The 20430-nt window shown below is 43.7% G+C and overlaps 1 protein-coding gene across 1 annotated transcript in view; it reads right to left on the bottom strand.

Moving 5' to 3' along the window:
- Positions 1-1830: 1830 nt before the first annotated feature.
- Positions 1831-20430, bottom strand: part of glb1l2 (galactosidase beta 1 like 2) — a 58645-nt gene continuing 40045 nt past the window's right edge. The window contains exons 11-19 of the mRNA XM_038778585.1: positions 19090-19170; positions 17804-17910; positions 14441-14587; positions 12125-12196; positions 10798-10876; positions 8893-8980; positions 7616-7727; positions 3413-3529; positions 1831-2269 (exon numbers count right to left, since the gene is read on the bottom strand). Of these exons, the coding sequence (XP_038634513.1) occupies positions 2186-2269; positions 3413-3529; positions 7616-7727; positions 8893-8980; positions 10798-10876; positions 12125-12196; positions 14441-14587; positions 17804-17910; positions 19090-19170 (887 nt within the window). The 3' untranslated portion in view covers positions 1831-2185. The remainder of the gene's footprint in view (positions 2270-3412; positions 3530-7615; positions 7728-8892; positions 8981-10797; positions 10877-12124; positions 12197-14440; positions 14588-17803; positions 17911-19089; positions 19171-20430) is intronic.

Below are 20430 nucleotides of genomic sequence, written 5' to 3'. Positions count from 1 at the left end.
GTAAGAGAACTGTGGGAGCACCCACATCAGAAAGGCAGTAGCGGTCTAAGAAGGCAGCTCACCACCATCGTTTCAAGGGCAACAAATGCTGACCCTGTCAACAATGTTCACACCCCATGAAAGAAAAATTAAAAAAAAGGTGGCTTCTCCCACACCTTCTAATGGCTGGATATTGAAAGGCACAGCAACCTCAAGCGATAACAATTGACCCATCAAAGACTGGCACTTATTGCTTAGTTTCCCCCACCTTAAGTTCATGGGGCTTTGAAAGTATTGCTCGTCAAGCTCTGCATCATTGTTGGATGAGTTAGAAGTTTTAGATTTGTTCACACCAGCTAACAAATTAATGTAAATTAATTGCAACAACAAAAAAAAGAATAAACAAGCAGTGGCAACAAAGAGGTGAGTGAGCTTTATTTTTTTAAACTCCTACGTTTTTCCAATTATACAAAGTTTACAAACTTCCAATGCCATGTCATTTTAAGGTCAAACGGAACTTGCAGATACAAAAGTTTTGGGACTTTACAAAGCTGTACATATTTGGGTAGCACCTAGGTTTAATAGGATGGATTTAAAAGCTTGAGGATGGAATATTTTATCGGAAGGAATTGAGACAGTGAACAATGCAAGTCAAGGGAGGCGCAGATAGTTGAAAAAGAGGATGATATAGAACTAGAAGGGAATGAATAGGGCACAAATCATTTCTGTGATGCTTAGCAAATGATGGCGCACATAATCATAATCTCAGGGGATGCCATGTGACTATAATTAGGGTTGCTTCAATTACACCTATTTCATAGAACATAGAACAGTACAGCACAGAACAGGCCCTTCGGCCCTCGATGTTGTGCCGAGCAATGATCACCCTACTCAAACCCACGTATCCACCCTATACCCGTAACCCAACAACCCCCCCCCCCCACCTTAACCTTACTTTTAAGGACACTACGGGCAATTTAGCATGGCCAATCCACCTAACCCGCACATCTTTGGACTGTGGGAGGAAACCGGAGCACCCGGGGGAAACCCACGCACACACAGGGAGGATGTGCAGACTCCGCACAGACAGTGACTCAGCCGGGAACCGAACCTGGGACCCTGGAGCTGTGAAGCATTTATGCTAACCACCATGCTACCGTGCTGCCTCGGGGGCGATCATTACACACTTTCCCTCTCGGTTCTCTATGCAGACTTCGAACACACCATTCTCCTTCAGTACGCATATTCCATTGTTCAACTTCACGAGGTTCTATTCACATCTATCCAATCAGCTTGTGAAGTCATTGCTCCAAATAGCTTCCATTTTGATTTAAATTTCTGTCTGATTATGCTCCTACAAAAATACGCTGGGACTTTTGTTAAATAAAAGCGATAGTTGTTGGATCCACAGGAAGTTGAAAGCACCTATTCGCACAAGTGCTTCCTCCTGGGCTAATCAAAAAAAATTAATAACCACTCTAAGTCACAGGCAGAAAAAAGTATGTCTCTAAGACAAGAGCAACCATCTCTTGCCACAAAATCTAATGGCACTGTCCCCAAACAGTTTACTGCCTGAGCAAGGAGAGATGAAACACATGAGGAGACTGTTTCAGTGCTTCCCAAGAAAGTCAAAACGGACTTCAACGACCCTAGTTTGATAGTTCACACCATTTTAGAACACGGAAAGGCCAGCGAATGGAGAATTCATTCAAATGTCCCAAGATTATTAAAAATATAACCTCCAATGGGAAAATAGCGAAACGGAGTTTTGTTAAATAGTAAACAAAAATTCCTTAATTCTGCATATTTCAGTCTTGAAAATGGTTAATAACACAGAAGCAATTTACATAATTATTTGTAATTCTTCTGCTCATTTATTCAGCGACCGTATCAGCGTATCAAAAGTCCCTTTTGACATTTATTTTAAACAGGTTAACCCCTTTCCTACAGTGGGGATGGAGATGTCAAACGGTGTGTCAAGTATTTCTACACTCCTAATCAATATAAATTTAAGCACTTAAAAACTGTAGATAATTCTATAATTGATCAAATCAACTGAATCATAAGTTATTCTGGTACTTTTCAATGAAGACGTAATTTAATACTTGAACGTAATGTTGATCAGACAGACATTGGTACAACTGAATGCTTTTCTTCATCAAAAAGTCCATCAGGAATTGTCGAGAAATATTCTTTCTTTTTATCTTCATACATGTTGAGCTTGTCCCAAGTCAGGCTTGTCTAAAAACTCAACTGTTTTTCCTGCTTTGCTCTCTTCAAAAATTACAACCTAATTTAAAAGGAAAAAAAACGTAACAAATCAAGGAGGAAAGGGGCGGTTAGTGGTGCAGGCTTGCTGCTCAGTGTCTATGTGTAAAAATTTGAAAATGGGTTACTTCCTTGAAAAAAAGAACTTCAAATTTTTGTTCCAACATTCTGCCAATTAGGTTTCCTTCCATCCAGAGAGCCAGTGACAGGAAGGTCATCTGCTGGTACCCCAGAGCACACCACTGATTTTAATTCAAGTAGTAACTTCAGAAGGCCCTGATAGTGGACCAAGGGCCTAATTATTATGGAGGGTATTTCTAGATGCTCCTATCCCTTCACGTTTTCATTATGTTTTTGGTCATTTTCTGGGTTTGTACTCTGCACCACGCACACTCGGTGTCCATTCACATGTACACCATTTCCCACATCCTCAGATCATCCCAAAGTTTATGATAGCCAATGAATAATAAAATGTAGTTATTGCTGTTTTGTGTGAAGATCTCGGAATGCTTTTGCTCGGGTGTCTACCTGCTGAGGTGGACATGACAGAGTCTTCATCTAAATACCTTAGTTAATGTCTTACCGCACGAGTGACAGCCTAAAATACGAGTTTAGGTCTTAAATCCATGAACTTCTAACTCAAAGGCAGCATTGCTAATACTGAATCACCGCTTATAGTGCTGTGAAATCTAACCTTTTACACTGTTGAGACAATAATTGTAGAATAAAGTCCACGTTAGGTTTGTTCAAGATTAAAACTGATTAATTATTACCCAATGGCACTAATCAAAGCCTTCTGCCTAAAAACATAGCTTATTTTTTCATATAAACACAATATTGCACCAAAAAGGTGTGAAGGAACGTAAGGAAATGGAACAAGAGCTCAAGAACATTTCATTCAATTAGGTTATAGTGAATTTTGGATTTTCTTCTAATTTGCTGTTGAAATTTTGCTTAATTGCTCAGAGAGTAAAGTGCCTATAACTTCAGTCAACCTAGCCATTAAAATTTTCTCAGCTGCACACTGTTTCTGCTCTACCTGGTAACAGTATTGTGCCAGAAATGCTGCAACAAAGGGGAAATTTGAATCAAGAAATCTTATTTGTGACATACTCAATGATCACCTGTAAGGGAAAACTTAACAGTTGTGTGAACAAGTGCTTACCTCATTATTGCCATGCTGTAGCCATGGGGCTGGTAAGTATAGTGTCTGTTGTGGCCCTATATCCCAATAGCGACCCAAATTCATTCCATTCACAAAAACTACTCCTTTTGTCCAGCCCTGAAAGTTACAAGAAAACATAATAACCTAATTGTAAACGTTGCACAAGAAGACAAACTGCGAATGGGCTGGAGGGGTCAGAAAGCGGAGGAGCTGGCTAGAAATTGGACTGCTGAGCCTAGATTTCATAGAATAGAATTATAGAATGGTTATAGCACTGAAGGTGGTCATTTGGTCAGTCATGTTTGTGCCAGCTCTCTGCCTTTTCCTCCTAGCTCTTAATATGGAGAAAAATTGCAACTTCCTTTCAAAAGCCAATTTCCTTTCAAAAGCCTTGATTGAATCCGCCTCCGCTGCACTCTCAGGCAGCAAATTCTACATCCCAACCACTCGCTGAGGAAACCCTCATTTCGTCTTTGCTTCATGTGCATGATTTTGAGCACGTGTATCAAATCTCTCAAATTTTCCTTCTCCAAGGCTAATAGTCCCAAGGATAATAGTCCCAGGTTTGCCAATCCACCGTCGTAACTGAGGTCCCTCATTCTTGGAACTATTCTTGCGAATCTTGTCCTCACCCACTCTAATGTTTTTCACATCCTTCCTAAAAAGTGTGGTGCCAGGAACGAGACATAAAACTCCAGCTGAGGATGAGTCAGTGCTTTATACAGATTTATTAAAACTGCCATGCTGTTGTACTCTGTGCCTTGATTTATACAGCCCAGAATCCGGTGTGCATTATTAACTGCTTTCTCAACCTGCCCTGCCATCTTCAATGATTTGTGGTGATAGACTCCTCCAATGTTCCGCTGCTGCGGCACCTCCTTTAGAATTATTTCATTTAGCTTATGTTGCGTTTCTTCATTTTTCCTACCAAAAATCTATCACTTCACACTTCTCAGCATTAAATTTCATCTGCCAGCCAGTTCACATATCCTCTTGTAGTTAGCACTATCCTCCTCCCAGTTCACAATACTTCCAGGTTTTGTGTCATCTGAGCCAGTAATAATGTTACCTTCCTTCGAAGCGGTTTTTCAATAACGGTTTGTTTATTTGGACAAGATTAAGAGGATTATAGCTTCAAGCAATGGGAGTATGAATGGCTGTGTTTGATTGGTAGATTTATGAGCACTTTAAAGACTTGCCAATGTTATTAGAGGGCTGATTGGTTCTGTACCCAGTGGACACTGGAAGAGTTCTTCAAAAGCGCAGCCGATGTCAGGATATGAAGTCATGAAAAAAAAACAAATGCAAGATCTCCGACACATTGATAACGCAGAACAGTTACAGTACAGAATGAGGTCATTCGGCCCATTGTGTCTATACCAACTCTCTAAAAGAACTATTAACTTACTTCCCCCTGCAACCTTTCTGAATGCCTTGACTAGGTTCTCCATTCTGTAGAACACAGAAGAGCCCCTTCTCCACTGGGGAAAGTACTTCAAATGCACCTGAATGCTTTCACAATGCTGTTCAATTTAATGCTCACTTACCCTTTTACTAACAAAGCCCCATCATCAATCACTGTATTAAAACATACTTATATCATCTTTTATCATATAACTATGAACCGAGAGATTGGCAACACCTTTTAAACTTACTTGTCGAAAGGTTTCCAACTCCAGACTAGGCAATCTCCATGGTTCATGGCGACTCTGAGATGTTCCGCTGCTGAGAGGCCAATCCCGCCGACGTGGTTTCAACCACTACTGGTGGCGGCGGGATTGGCAGCGCGAGGGGGCCCCTGGGGGTCACGGGGCGATCAGACCCTGGGGGTGCCCCCACGGTGGCCTGGCCCGCGATCAGGGTCCGCCGTTCGGCGGGCGAGCCAGTGCCGTGGGGGCACTCTTTTTCTTCCACCGCCGCCACGGCCTCCACCATGGCGGAGGCGGAAGAGAACCCCCCTACCGCGCATGCGCCAGTGGTGACGTCAGCGGTCGCTGACGCACCGGCGCATGCGCGAACTGGCAAAGGTCTTTCGGCCAGCCCCGACGCCGACCGGCGGGCGTCAAAGGCCGTTGACACCGGTTTTGGTGCCAGTTGGCGTGGCGCCAACCACTCTGGTGTGTGCATAGCCCCTAAAAGGTGCGGAGAATTCCGCACCTTTGGGAGGGCCCGACGCCGGAGTGGTTGGCGCCACTCCGCTACGCCGGGACCACCCTCCCCGCCAGGTAGGGGAGAATCCCGGCCCATATCTCTGGTAGGGCAGCACGGTGGCCCAATGGTTAGCGCTGCTGCCTCACGGTGCCAAGGTCCCAGGTTCAATCCAAGCTCTGGGTCACTGTCTGTGTGGCGTTTGCACATTCTCCCAGTGTTTGAGTGCAGGGTAGGTGGATTGGCCATGCTAAATTGCCCATTAATTGGAAAAAAATGAATTGGGTACTCTAAATATTAAAAAAACATGGGCGCGATTCTCCGCTGCCCACGCCAGTTGGGAGAATAGCGGGAGGCCTCCCGACATTTTTTGCGCCCTCCCGCTATTCGTTCCCCCCCCCCCCCCCGCCCGACCCATGTCACGAATCACCGCTCGCCGTTTTTTTACCGTGAGCGGCGATTCTCCGCGGCCGATGGGCCGAGCCTTTACGCACGTTTTATCACGGCAGCAAACACACCTGCTTGCTGCCGTCGTAAAAACGGGCGCTGGATGCCCGTTTGGGGCATCCAGAGGCCCGTTTGGGGCGGGTGCACCACCGTTGTGCTCGGGAGGGAACAGGCCCGCGATCGGTGCCCACCGATCGTCGGTCCTGTGTCCAAAAGGGACGCACTCTTTCCCCTCCGCCACCCGACAAGATCAAGCCGCTACATCTTGTCGGGCGGCGGGTGAAATGCGGAACCGCGCATGGCATGATGACGTCACCCGCGCATGCACGGGTTGGAGCCGGCTCCAACCTGCGCATACGCGGCTGACGTCATACAGATGCCAGGCACGCGTCACCTTGTTTAAAAAATCCAGTAAACCCTACCCGTACAACACTGTGGGTAAACCTACACCACATGCTATGCAGTGGCTCAAAAGGCAGCCAACTGCCATCTTCTCAAGGGCAATTAAGAATGTGCAGTAAAAATATTGGCATAGCCAATTATGCCCAATTATGAATAAAGAAGAATGGAGACAGGCAGCGGGATTCTCCGACCCGGCCCCAGGGGGCGACGCGAATCCCGCCCCGACGCCGGTTTTCGGGGGTGGCCGCTGTCAACGCCACACCGGTCGGGTGCCGTTGACAGCGGCCACCCCGGCAATTCTCCGGGCCAGATGGGCTGAGCGGCCGTCCGTTTCTGACCAGCCCCGGTGTGGATTAGACATGGTCCCACATGGCGGGACCTGGCAGGGATGGACCTGGGGGGGGGGGGGGGGGGGGGGGGGGGGGGCACGGTGGCGTGGCCCACAATCGGGGCCCCACCGATCTGCTGGCGGGTCTGTGCCGCAGGGCCACTCCTTCCTTCCGCGCCGACCCCTGTAGGGCTCTCCCATGGCCGGCATGGAAAAGACCCCTGTGCATGCGCCAGAATACGTGCAGAACCATGCCAGCGGTTCCGCGCATGTGCGAGGTCACGCAGGCCCTTCGGCACATGCGCTAACACGCGCAGTCCCTTCGGCGCCAGCTGGCACATGCCAATCCCTCTGGCGTCCACCTAGCCCCTAGAAGTGTGGAGAATTCCGCACTACCGGGAGCTAGTTGGACGCCGAAGGGGTTGTCGCTGCGGGGCCGGCGTGATCTCGCGCATGCACAAGAATTCCGCACTTTCAGAGGCTGTTGACGCTGGAGTGGTTCGTGCCGGTTTTCCCGCCGGCATGGGGACTTAGTCCCTGGAAAGGATAATCCGCCCAGGTTCTCAAACTCTGAACATACCCAGGAGTAGTGAATTCTTAAGTTAAAGCAGATTCCCATCTATAGCTACAATGTTTTAAAGCTCTGTGGAATACCCACACCTCCTTCAAAAAATATTGTTTGAAAATTTGTATCACATATTTTCCCACTATTGTTGAGGTGAGTTTCAGGTTGAGTAGTTCTATAAATTGCTGTTTTGTTTATTTTTCAAATGTTTTATTTAGTAAGTTTCACAGTTTAGGATACGAGCTACACATTTTGTTTTCAAATATTACAACCCGAAGCAGGAAGCTGTACTGATCAAAATAATTTCCCTCACCTTAAGCTTTACAAAGGTATCATAAGGCAGTGAATCCACATGAAGTACGCCGTAGAAAAAGCCGGGAAAGGTAGGATTTTCCGGAATTGGATTCAACTGGATAGCTGAGAAACTTCAACCCAGGAGAGACAAACAAAAAAAGATGTTATACTCGATGAATAGTGTTCAATTTGGCAAATGTTGTCATCCTTATTCCTTCAGTGTGGCCTTCACTACACTGGCTGAATGAGTGTTGGACAAAACTGGGTGTGCACACACTCCACAATAATATTGTTTTGCAGGGCCACTGAAATTAGACTCAGTATCTATCCCTAGGTTAGAGATAGAAAACAGTACTCCTTATAGCTCTGCAGTGGCTCATGTGTGGGTGTACTTGGGTGAGTGCGGCATCAGTACAGGGGCTGTTTAGCACACTGTGCTAAATCGCTGGCTTTGAAAGCAGACCAAGGTAGGCCAGCAGCACGGTTCGATTCCCGTAACAGCCTCCCCGAACAGGTGCCGGAATGTGGCGACTAGGGGCTTTTCACAGTAACTTCATTGAAGCCTACTCGTGACAATAAGCGATTTTCATTTCATTTCTGTGTGGCACATGCCTTTGTGTGTGGTATATGCATATGGTTACTGGGCAAGAATAACAGATGCTGCTCTAACTCACTCCACCGTCAATTAGCCTAGGCTCCCAAACACGTACGGATGAGATCACATAGAAAATCCAGGATAAAGTCAGGGGGTTATGCTTTTAGTAAGCAAAAGGATTGGCAGAAGCTTGAAGACATATGGCATAAATGTAATGGCCAAGAATCTCTCAATAAATCAGCAATAATTCTTTTGTGCAATCATCACACGTTAATTGGGCACTAATTCGTATCAGTCTGTGTTCAATTCAATTGTAACATGGTTAGAAGAAAACAAGAGGGGCACTAAAATGGTAAATCACGCAAGGTAATAAGGATTATCAATACAAGAAGTAAGAGTGATTCTAATTATTTGCAACTGATTTGTAAAAATATTTTATATTTAAGATCATTTATCCGCATTCACATGAATTACAATGAGAACAATATAGATTGTATTATAAAGATACACAGAAAAATTGGGCTGAAGAAAAGTGTGGGGGTGGGGTGCTAAAGAAAATAGTGTGACAACTAGAATCAGGCACACAGGACATTTGGATGTGGTCACCCAAAACAAATAATCTTTGCAAGAATTGCTTTAATTATACAAATCAGAATTTGCAAAATGTAACAACTCACCTGAAAACATGTTGAATTCCTTACCTCTCAATAAAACTTGTTTTCATCTCTAAAGGATAGATGGTAAAGCCCTTCAAAGGTTCTTTATTCAGCAAGATATCTCCGATGAGACCTAAAGAACCAAAACAAACATTAGAGGTTTCTTTTCAAAAAGTATCCTGATTCAATGAGATGGCATTTCATTGTATTTTGAACTGAGGTATATAGCATTCAAAGCAATGGGAGAACACACAGCCAGTTGCCCCGTAAAAGGAATTCTGGACATAATAAAGTGATTTCATTTTGATCAAAGCATCTCTGAATAGTCACTGACTCCTCAAGAACGCAATATTTTCAGGTGACGATGGTTCAAACAATGTTTGTTTTTGAAAACCAAACAAGTTGCACTAATAAAGCACCTTGAACAAAGAAAAATATCACAAAGCCTTTTAGAAGTGTAGTCAAGCAAAAATGGGCGTCAAGTTTGTGGAGATATTAAGAGAGGTCACAGATAGCTTGGTCAAAAAAAGGCAGGGAGAGTTTTAAATTGCAGACATTAGGTGGTCAGTAGTCAATAGTCTGGCACCTTGGCTGTGCCAGCCTGGGACCCGAACAGTGCCACCTGGGTGAGGCAGCATGATATGGTACAAGTTAGATTTGATGCAGTGAATTGTGGGAGCAGTGATTAAAGGAGGGTGAAGTAAGGCAAGCAGAATATTTGAATAGTCGAGCTTGGACTCGAGAGATAAATCCTATAGGTTATGACAAAATACATGTCTGCAAATTCAGTTATTCAGTTAAAATGTTGCATTAGTTTGAGCACATTAGCTGAAGGCTGAAGAGAGCAATTTCCCCATTAAAATAAAAGCAAAATACTGTGGTTGCCGGAATCTGAAACAAAAATAGAAAATCCTGGAAAAACTCAGCGGGTTTGGCAGAGAAAATAGAGCTAACATTCCAAGTCAATGTGAATCTTCATTAAATTGTACACCGTAGCATTTTTCATATCTAGGACTAATATTCACACCTAATGCATACTTACCTGGAGAAACTGAGGTTCCTTAAATGGTCAAGAGTTCTGGCTTCAGTTCTATATGCGGCTATCAGAACATAGTGGTTAGCACAACAAAATCTTTCCAATAGCTGACAACTAACCATAAGACATAGGAGCAGAATTAGGCCATTCGGCCCATCGAGTCTGCTCTGCCATTCAATCATGGCTGATATTTTTCTCATCTCCATTCTCCTGCCTTTTCCCCGGAACCCCTGATCCCCTTATTAATCAAGAACATATCTATCTCTGTCATAAAGCCACTCATACACAGCCTTCTGCAGCAAAGAGTTCCATAGATTCACGACCCTCATCTGTTTTAAAGGATCATCCCTTTAGTTTGAGATTGTGTCCTCTGCTTCTAGTTTTTCCGACAAGTGGAAACATCCTCTCCACGTCCACTCTATCCAGGCCTTGCAGTATCCTGCAAGTTTCAATAAGATCCTTCTAAACTGCAAGAATACAGACCCAGAGTCCTCAACGGTTCCTCATACGACAAGCTCTTCATTCCAGGGATCATTCTTGTGAACCTTCTCTGGACCTTTTCCAAGGCCAGCACATCCTTTCTTAGATACGGAGCCCAAAACTGCTCACAATACTCCAAATGGGGTCTGACCAGTGCCAGAGCCTGATACAGCCTCAGAAGTACATCCTTGGTCTTGTAATCTAGCACTCTCGATATGAATGCTAACATTGCATTTGCCTTCCTAACTGCTGATCAATCTTTGCAGATTCGAAATTCTGGTAAATTTAATCCAGTCTTCTTGCTAGTCAAATTTTGCATATCAGAATTAATAATTTAACAGCACAGTTCAGATCTCAGCAGTGGTTGGAAAGATTACCTGATCATGTACTAAAGAACACTGGCTACATTGTTAATCACCACCTTACAAGTTCACCTTTTCGCTGGTCATCAAGTTTATCACCGTAGTTGACTCTGCCACGATTTTCCACCAAGAGGCTCAAATTCCGCTTCCCCTGCAAGAAAAATAAATCAGTTTCAGCGCCGTGGAACATCACATCACAGAGTTTCTTCATCACATCATTTTAAGCAGAGCGACTAGAGGAGTTCTTACGGGACGATGGTCACCCTCCCACTAGTGATACTTCAGATCAACGCTGCCATGGATTTATAAAGGAATTCAACAATTTAATTGAGGACAACAGAAAACACCGCACAACAGCAGACTTAAACCAGAGCATCGAAGTGCTGATTTTTAGCAAAAATAAACCCACATTGCTCTGAGAATAAAATACTAACACGATAAAATAATCAGGGACATTTTACGATAAAATAATCAGGGACGTTATACAAGGGCTCAACACACAGCAGGCAAGAATTGAACAAGGTGCCAGCAATTTTCCAAACATCGGAATCATTGGGGTTATCTGTTGTCCATCAACTGTGTACAAGGTTTCCAGGTTAGGTAGAACCTTGTTGTAATTTACCACACAGGTGATTTTTAACAATTATAAATTGATGCAGCCCACTCTGAAACATTTTGGAGCAATTGGAGTCGGTTAAATGCAACATGAAGCATTGTCTCTATTCTCTGCTCGAACTGAAATCTCATTGAAACACAGTTGAAGATACCACTATGAACTATTTACCGCAATTACCAAACATTTGTTTGCAGAGATTCTATAACCCAGTTATATACGTCACCTCCTTGCTGGATGTACCAAAAACTCCTCAAGCTATGTTCTTGACTTTTTCCCAGCGCTGTTCTCATACAGACCCTTCTGGATTAGAAGAGTGTGGGTTCAAACCTTCCCCTGCAGTAGAGAACATAATCCAAGCTAATACCGCAGTGCAGTACTGAGGGAGTACTCCATTGTTAAAGGAACCAAATTATGGATAGGATTTTACACCTGGCTCAGGTGGATGTAGAAGCCCCCATGGCTTTTCAAAAGAGCAGCAAATTACCCCAGTGTCCTGATCCCACACTGAACATCTCAAAAGACTGGTTATGCATCTCATTTGCTGTATATAAGTTGCTCGGTATCTTTGCCCAGAGCGCAACAAAGCCGATCATTGGCTGAGAAACAATTTTGGACATCCAGTTTTGGTTTCCTTCCTTATAGTTACCATTTTTGTGAAAAGAGTAGTGAAATAAAAGCCCCATTATCTACTGCCACCTCCAAAAGTAGCAGTACCGAGGACAAAGTAAATTGCTTAATTATCTACAAACACATTTTGGAGACTTGATACTCAATAACACCTACCGTAGCAACCGAGATTGGCAATTCCATATTTTTGTAATCCAGGAATCCAATTGACACACCATCAACAAACACCTGAAACATCAGAAAATACACTCACTTGTGCAAACAGTAAGAGTTGCGTGTGAACGACAGGCTGTGGAGCAGATGGAGAGCAGAATAGTGCAAGCCAAAGAAGGAAAAATGCTACAGGTGCCGACTTGGTCGATACATTTTAATTTTGCAGCAGACTGTAGCTTCTCATTCCTACCTCCTTCATAGGATGCCTCGTATGGTATATTTTCAGTTCTTTTCCACCAAGCATGGTTAGCATAAAGATGCTCAAGTCTTAGATTAGCGTGGAATTAAAGGATTTCAATAGGATATACGGCAAAGAATGGGTCATTTGGCCCAGTAAGTCTCCTCTGATCGTGTTGGTGTAGGGGAAATACCCTGACCCCCACTGCTGTAAAGGCACTGCCCTGATGAATCTGGTCACTTTCACCTCTCTTAAGCCTCGGCCCTCTTGACTTCCTGAGCCCTGAGGAACCTGCCTTGCCTGCAGTACAAGTAGAACCTGATCAAATGTAAAGCAAACCACTAAATAATAAAACATTTTACTAGTAGATCTGTCTCTGGAAAACACCTTAGATGGCTACCTTTCAATCAATCTCTTAAATCTGGCTGTGAGTGCACTTGGAGGCAGGTTTCCCATGTTCCATGTTTGAAGGCCCCCCTCCCCTCCAAGCCCATCCTGGGAGGTTAAAATGTCTGTTCAAGCTATTTTTGTTTGCCAATTAATAAATACTAAAGTTGAGAATTGGGCAATCAATTTTACAGAGATTAGCATTACAGCCTGACTGCAGCATCATCCACAGAGGTTTACAGCACAGATGGAGGTCATTCAACTCATGATTTCTATGCCAGCTCCTTAGCAGAGCAATCTGCAACAAATCTCATTCACCCGCTCTCTCTCCCCAAAACTTACAGAAAACAAAACGACTGTCGTTGTCCAGGCGCATGAGAAATCTTGACCACTTGAGAAATGTAAATTAAAGCCATAATAGAGTATCTGCCTGCAGATGCAATGATGGAAATATTCAAAGCCTGATTGCAAAGAATGTTCTGTGAATGCATTACTCAAATTCTTCTCTGAATTCAGCAATTTGTGGCCCAGTTCCGAGGGGCAGAAAAGCTCAGTAACGGCCACTGTCCCTTCCAACAGGCATTCTAGATGGCTCGGTGCTTCTCAAAGTGCCTAATGTAAATCAAGGCTGGGTGGTCAACAGCAGTCACTGCTTTCGATTTCCTACTGGTCTAATAACGGTATAAGATACGGCTATGCTCTCCAGGAATAAATTCCTAACTCGGCACCTTCAAAAACCTACACTGAAATGCAAGAGAACAGAAAAATGACAACGCCAATTCAAAAATAGACTTGAGCATCATTCCTGGACAGGAGCCACTTGAAATGCAATTAAATGAAATGAAAATCGCTTATTGTCACGAGTAGGCTTCAATGAAGTTACTGTGAAAAGCCCCTAGTCGCCACATTCCGGCGCCTGTCCGGGGAGGCTGATACGGGAATCGAACCGTGCTGCTGGCCTGCTTGGTCTGCTTTAAAAGCCAGCGATTTAGCCGTGTGAGCTAAACCAGTGAGCTAAATTTTCACTTCACACATTAAGATAAAACTGGATTCACCGTTTGTCTGGATTAAATCAGCAACTCCCCAGAGTAGTGAGAGCTCGTTATGGAAATAATTTTACAATGGAATGCCCGATTCCTATTTTTTTTCTTCATATTGGTGAAGACAAGCTGACTGAAATGCAGTTGCTGTAACTTCCTGAGTGGCAATTAGCATCGGATTGACATTTCCTACCCACTTACCTGTGTCAAACTTCTTGTGTGTCTGCCGCACCTGACCTTGCAACTCAGGCTGGGCGTGGTCCCCTGGGGGGTCAGAGGTGCGGGGTCGCCCACGCGGGGATCGGTCTGGGTGTTTATTACGCAGAAATTAGAAGAGGTTTTATTTCTTCTAACCTTTTCGGAGTCAATATTAGTGTAACTCTGTTGGACCATCCAAAGTTAGAGATTTAAATCGCTTCTTCGGATGGTACAGAGCGCAGCGCAATTACCCAGGGCAAGTTAGCACGTCTGGGCCATTGCAGAGCAAGTGTTTACCTGGGAACTTTCTAGAGGGATTTTCCAGTGCATCAGAGCCCCCAACCACACACAAATGTGATGCAAATATCTCCTTTACCAGAACTCAGCATTGACATCTCTCACCTTGGACAATTTACATTTATCAAAATTATGTAAGAACACACTGTATTAATTTACCTGTGCTCTGTCACGCACATTCTGCATTGAATTAAGTAATCCTCCACTACTTATTACTGTGTTATATAATGTGTATCCGTAGGCTTGTCCACTGTCATTGTTGATTGGCAGATTTTCCATATTAATAGGTCTTTCACTTTTAATTGGCTACAAAAGATCAAAATAAGACAACGAAACATGTTACTTTTGCAACCTCAAACATTTACGCATAGTTCACCGACCAATAACTTGATCCCAAGAAATATCCCTTACCACAAACACGGCACTCTCTGGTTTAGTATTTGAGAACCAATAGATCAGAGCGTGAAGAAACTTTTGAGTTCAACCATCTGACAACTGCATGTTTGTAGAGGAATGTATTCAAAGAGACCATAGCCTGTGACGTAGCACAGGCTTCAAGTTTGAAATCCACCCGATACGATAATTATCTCAGCACCACCTCCAGGAGGGCCATTAGGATGGTTTTACCAGTGATTCTCACATGGAATAAAATAAAAGAAGGGTTGGCTTTTAGACCCCCCCCCCCCCCCCGCCCATCTCCTCTTCCCCACTGGGCGTTTTCTCAGCAGGGGAAGTAGAACAAAACAAGTAGTGATAAAATACAAGCCATCACTTTCCCACCCACTCCAAACCTGGTCCACATAATACATTTGAGTGGGGAGCAGCCAAAATTGCCTGCCTGCTTGCCATTTTTAAACAAATAATTAACTGGAAATTGAGCTTGGTGCCAAGCCAATTGATCTGTGTTTTGTGTTGCCTAAAAGATGGCATGCAGGCTGGAGCTAGCTTTAGAAAAAAAAAGATTTCTAAAATTAGCAGTGCACTCTGTAGGGGATAACATTACAATCAATAAAACTTAAGCTTATTGTGTTCTGATGAATTTAAATCTCAAGTGTGGCACTTGAAAAGAAAGAAATATAAACAAACATCAGCCCGTTTACCACAACATGACTCGTTTGGGTAAACCATCAATGCATGTTCAGTCCATTCAAATAATGTTGCACCTTTTGAATCTTAAGGAATTAAAAATTGTGGCCAAGTAATGGAAAACATAAACTAAAAATGCTGGAAAAATTCAGCAGATCTGGTAACAACTGTGGAGAGAGAAACAAGAGTTAACGCTGAGCCCGTATCAGAGCTCTGAAGAAGTCATAGGGACTCAAAACGCTAACTCAGTTTCTCTCTCCACAGATGCTGACAGACCCGTTGCATTTTCTGGCATTTTCTGTTTTTAATTTCCCATTTCTGGCATCTGTAATGTTTTGCCTTTATTTTAGTGGTCAAATAACTATTGGCCAATGGAACAAATGCTCTGCCACGGAACAGAAAAATCAGTCGATCGCACATTGGAGAATTAATCCGTTTTGGAAAAAATCTAAACATTTCAATGTTTTTGTTTTAAAGTTCATTTGTGGTTCGACTGATGTTAGAAATCTCAGATATTAAGGCCTTGGAAAGTTGAACAGATTGTCTTGTTTCTGCAGCTGCCCCCCCTTGTGAGCTTAGGGTTGGAGGCTGGGTGGCTTCTGACTCTCTTTACCTCATGTTTTTTAGTTCCCCCCTGTGGTGAATGTGATTCACACCGGATTATAATCTGTATATACATGCGTCTATATTGTAAGTGCAGTTGCACTACCTGACCTCCAGGGGGAGTAGCTCTGGGAATGCTCGAGAGTTGTACGGGGCCTCTCCCTTGGCTCTGCCCAGGACTCCTCCCCCTGGAGCTGCTGTATAAAGATCAGTGCCACAGGGTCAGCCGGCCAGTTCAACGGCTAACAGGCTGGCTCTGTTGTAAGTACTGGGGACAACTGTGAACTTCTTGGGTGGGGTCTTTGAATTTGTCCTTGTGGCTACCTCTACCAATTTGATTTTCCCACTGAAGATTACAGTCACCCATGACTAAGTATTGCCTTTTTTACATCCCCTTATCTCCTGATTTATTCTCTGTCCTACAGTTAAGGGACCTATGGGCCACTCCCACTTCTTCTTCCCCTTTCTTACCTCCACCCGTATGGATTCTACATCTTCCGATCAAAGATAATTTCTTGATATCATATTTACTCCACCTTGTACGAACAAAGCTACCCCACCACCTTTTTCCTCCCGGCTGTCCATACGATAAAAATCACATACCCCTGAATATTTGATTCCTGGTTATGATCTCCTTCTAACCGGTCTCTGTGACAGGTTATCCATTAACCTCAATTTGCGCCATTAATTCATTTAGAATACTATATACATTTAAATAAAGAGCCATTAATTTGCCTTGTTACCAGTTGTTTCCTTATTGACCCTATCTGATGTTTTTTTTTTACACATTTGTATGCTGCGCCTCTTCCTGTCACTCTAGGATCATTGCCTAAATAGCTGTCTTGTAACGTTGTCAAATCCTTTTGTTTTGAAAGCCTACATATCTCCTCTCCAGAACTAGCCCCCCCCCCCCCCCCCCCCCCCCCCCCCCGCTCTATTTAGTTTAAAGCTTTCTCTGCTTCTCAGTTATATAGTTTGCAAGAACACTGGTCCCAGCACGGTTCAGATGTTGGCCGTCCCAACGGTACAGCCCCCATGTTCTCCAGTACTGATGCCAATTTCTCATGAATTGAAACCCACTTCTTCCAAACCAGCCAAATATTCAGCTCTCTCGTTTTATTTACTCTATGCCAATTTGCACATAGCTCAGATAATAATCCAGAGATTATAACCTGAGAGGCTCTATTGTTTAATTTAGTGCCTAGCTTCTTAAACTCTATGCAGAACGTCTTTCGTCCTTCAACCTATATCATTGGCACCTACATGGACCACGTCAGTGGTGTCCTCCCATCGCAATTTTGCAGGTCGGACCCCCTTAGACTGCATCCTCCCACCCCCTCCTTCCAACACGCTCTTTCCGTTAAACTAACTTCCTCCTCTATCACTGTCCTTCTCCCTAACCTATCCAAACCATCCCAGCCAAACACTTATCTGCTGCGAGGATCTTAGGGCTTGCAGTAGTTTCTTCAGCAACTACAACTAATGCCTTCCTTGCGCTGCCTGGACTGATGGAGCTGGCAGGCAATCACATTGGCTGGCAGCTCCAGACAGCAGGGTTTCTCGGCCAATGAAGGGCAGAGGTCCCACTCTGCCTTCGTTAATCGGTATGGCGACTGTCGATTTCATGCCAATGTGGTCTGTGACGTTTGCCCCCCCCCCCCCACCCCCACCATTTTATTATTCCCCCTGTGGTCTCGAAGCTGAATGCTTATAATCAAGAATCCTATGTACATACCAGTTATCATCCTAATCTACATTGTACCAGCTTCACTCGCCTCTGGTGTATAATCTGCTTTGAAAGCTACAAAATATATCGCAGTCACTAAAACATACCTTTTCTAATTGACTGAGTGCATCCCACAAAGGAATGTATTCCTTTACACGAAGGGTAGTGTATTTTGATTTATACATTATAGTGGGTTGTTCAGGTAACTCTTGACCTATGACAAAGTGAAAAACATTAGCCTAATTTTTAAACACAGTAAATTAATATCAGTAAAACCATTTTTGGGGTGGGATGGAAAACGGGACTAGGAAAAAAGATCTTGTATGAAATCATAGAATTGTTCTTTAACAAGGTCATTTGGGCTGTTGAATCTCTGCCAGCTCTCGAAGAACAAACAAATTTGTTTTTTGACTCTCTAAATTGCTGCTTGAGTTTATCGCTTTAACAGGCGGTTATTTTGATATCACGTGATCACACACAAGTCTATAACTGCACATTAAATTTGCGTGAGACATTCCAGTGCGAGGATGATGCGATATTATCTCAAAGCTGTGACATGGGCAGAATAGGAGAGGGCAGAAGGTTGGGTTCATCAATCGTTCCAAAGGCAGCAAGGGCAGGGATTAATTGCAGAGTAAAGCTCCTTCCACCTTGTGCCGTAAACCCAGTGCAACCTTTCTCACAGTAGCCACCCAGGAAACCTGCCTAATCTGTAATTGTGGACCGCAGGATAAAGTACAGGAATTTGGTGCACTTGGTACCACAGTAGATATTTTTAGTCCCATCAATGCGACCAGATCAAACAGTTTCCAGCCAGCTGATGAAACAGGTTTTAAGGGACAGACATCAAAGTTAAGTTTTAGAGATACAGGCAGGGGCATCTTAAATTTTTTTTTTAAATTTAGAGTACCCAATTATTATATTTCCAATTAAGGGACAATTTAGCGTGGCCAATTCACCTAATCTGCACATCTTTGGGTTGTGGGAGCGAAACCCACGCAGACACGGGGAGAATGTGTAAACTCCACACGGACAGTGACCGAGGGCCAGGATTCGAACCTGGGTCCTCAGCGCCGTAGGCAGCAATGCAGGCAGGGACATCTTGACAAAAGTCTCCATGCTTTCAGAGAGCATGTTAATGAATTGGGTACATCTTCTACCTGATCATTTTTATTATGTTCTGTTCACATAATGGAAAGAAAGAAATTTAAACAAGGATCGTATTGTGGAGAGGTAGGGTGTGTGTGTGTGTGTGTGTGTGTGTGTGTGTGTGTGGAGAGACTAAGTGACTATCATCCCCTTTCAATTTCCAAGCCTTTACAATTCGACAAATATATCCATGGACTTTGTTTTCTCAACAAAAAGTGTACAAAATTCACAGAAGTTTGCTTACCCAAGTACTTGCTGTAAAGTTCCCGAATTCCACTATATTTTTCGGTGTAGTCTCCTGCCTCAGACAAGGGTGCATCATAATCTGGTACGCAGGAGGAAAGTTCAGCGAAATGAAGAAATACCAACCAATAGGTTCAATCTTATCTAACACTTCAAACAAAAAACACAAGTGAAATCTGGCCTCTTGTCAATTAGTTACTTCCAAATTAATAATAATCAAGGCTAAATAATACAGCATGGAACTCAACAACTGAATTGTGAAAATTAACTATAAACCATCTCGTCTGACTGAAGGAAAACGGGCCGACAATTAAAACTTAGAAATAAATGTGAGTGGGACAGCACAGTGGTTAGCACTGCTGCCTCACGGCAACAAAGTCCCAGGTTCGATCCCGGCCCCGGGCCACTGTCCGTGTGGAGTTTGCATATTTTCCCTGCGTTTGCGTGGGTTTCGCCCCCATAACACAAAGATGTGCAGGGTAAGTGGACTGGCCACGCTAAATTGCCCCTTAATTTGGAAAAAATGAATTGGGTACTCTAAATTTATTTTAAAAAAAGGAAATAAATGTCAGTTATGGGGTAGACTACATTTTAGATGAAAAAGCACTCCCATAAACCTCAAAACAGACAATTTGCAAAAGATAATGTTATGGATTCCTGCCTGAATCTTGCGCATCTCTGATTTAGAGCATTCCACCATGGAATGGGCTTTAACTGTCTCGATCCAAAGCTCTGCAATTCCCTCGCTAAACCTCTATGCCTCACTCCTCCTTTAAGGCATTTCTTGAAACAGTCTCAGGATAAGGGGTAGATCATGTAGGACTGAAGTGCTGTTTCGAATTTAAAGTTCTTTTAGCGGTCAGATAAAGTCACATAACATTTGTCCACCAAACTATCACGCAAACTAATGATGCTGAAATGGATTTCAGGCACTTTCTTGTCAGAGGTGATCAATTTCAACATTTTTAAAAAGCAAATTCTGTGTTTAATTTCCCTGAGTGTCCCTATGCTCATGTAAAATTCCTTCGTCATGATATAACTTAGAGGAGCACTTGAAACGCTAAAGCATTCAACACAGCACGTGCTGGTGCTGGATGGCAGCACATGAACAATGGAAGGACCTCTTTCTGAGCTGTAAAACTCTATGAAAATCATAAATGATTGCATCAAGAGGGCGGCACAGTTCACGGTGGTTAGCACTGCTGCCTACGGTTCTGAGGACCCAGGTTCGATCCCAGCCCCGGGTCACTGTCAGTGTGTAGTTTGCACATTCTCCCCGTGTCTGTGTGGGGTTCATACCCAGAACACAAAATGTGCAGGTTAGGTGGATTGGCCATGCTAA

Source organism: Scyliorhinus canicula, chromosome 19 (genome assembly GCF_902713615.1).
Source record: "Scyliorhinus canicula chromosome 19, sScyCan1.1, whole genome shotgun sequence".
Classification (NCBI taxonomy): domain Eukaryota; kingdom Metazoa; phylum Chordata; class Chondrichthyes; order Carcharhiniformes; family Scyliorhinidae; genus Scyliorhinus; species Scyliorhinus canicula.
The sequence above is the reverse complement of the archived record's forward strand: the minus strand, read 5'-3'. Positions and strand labels throughout refer to the sequence as shown.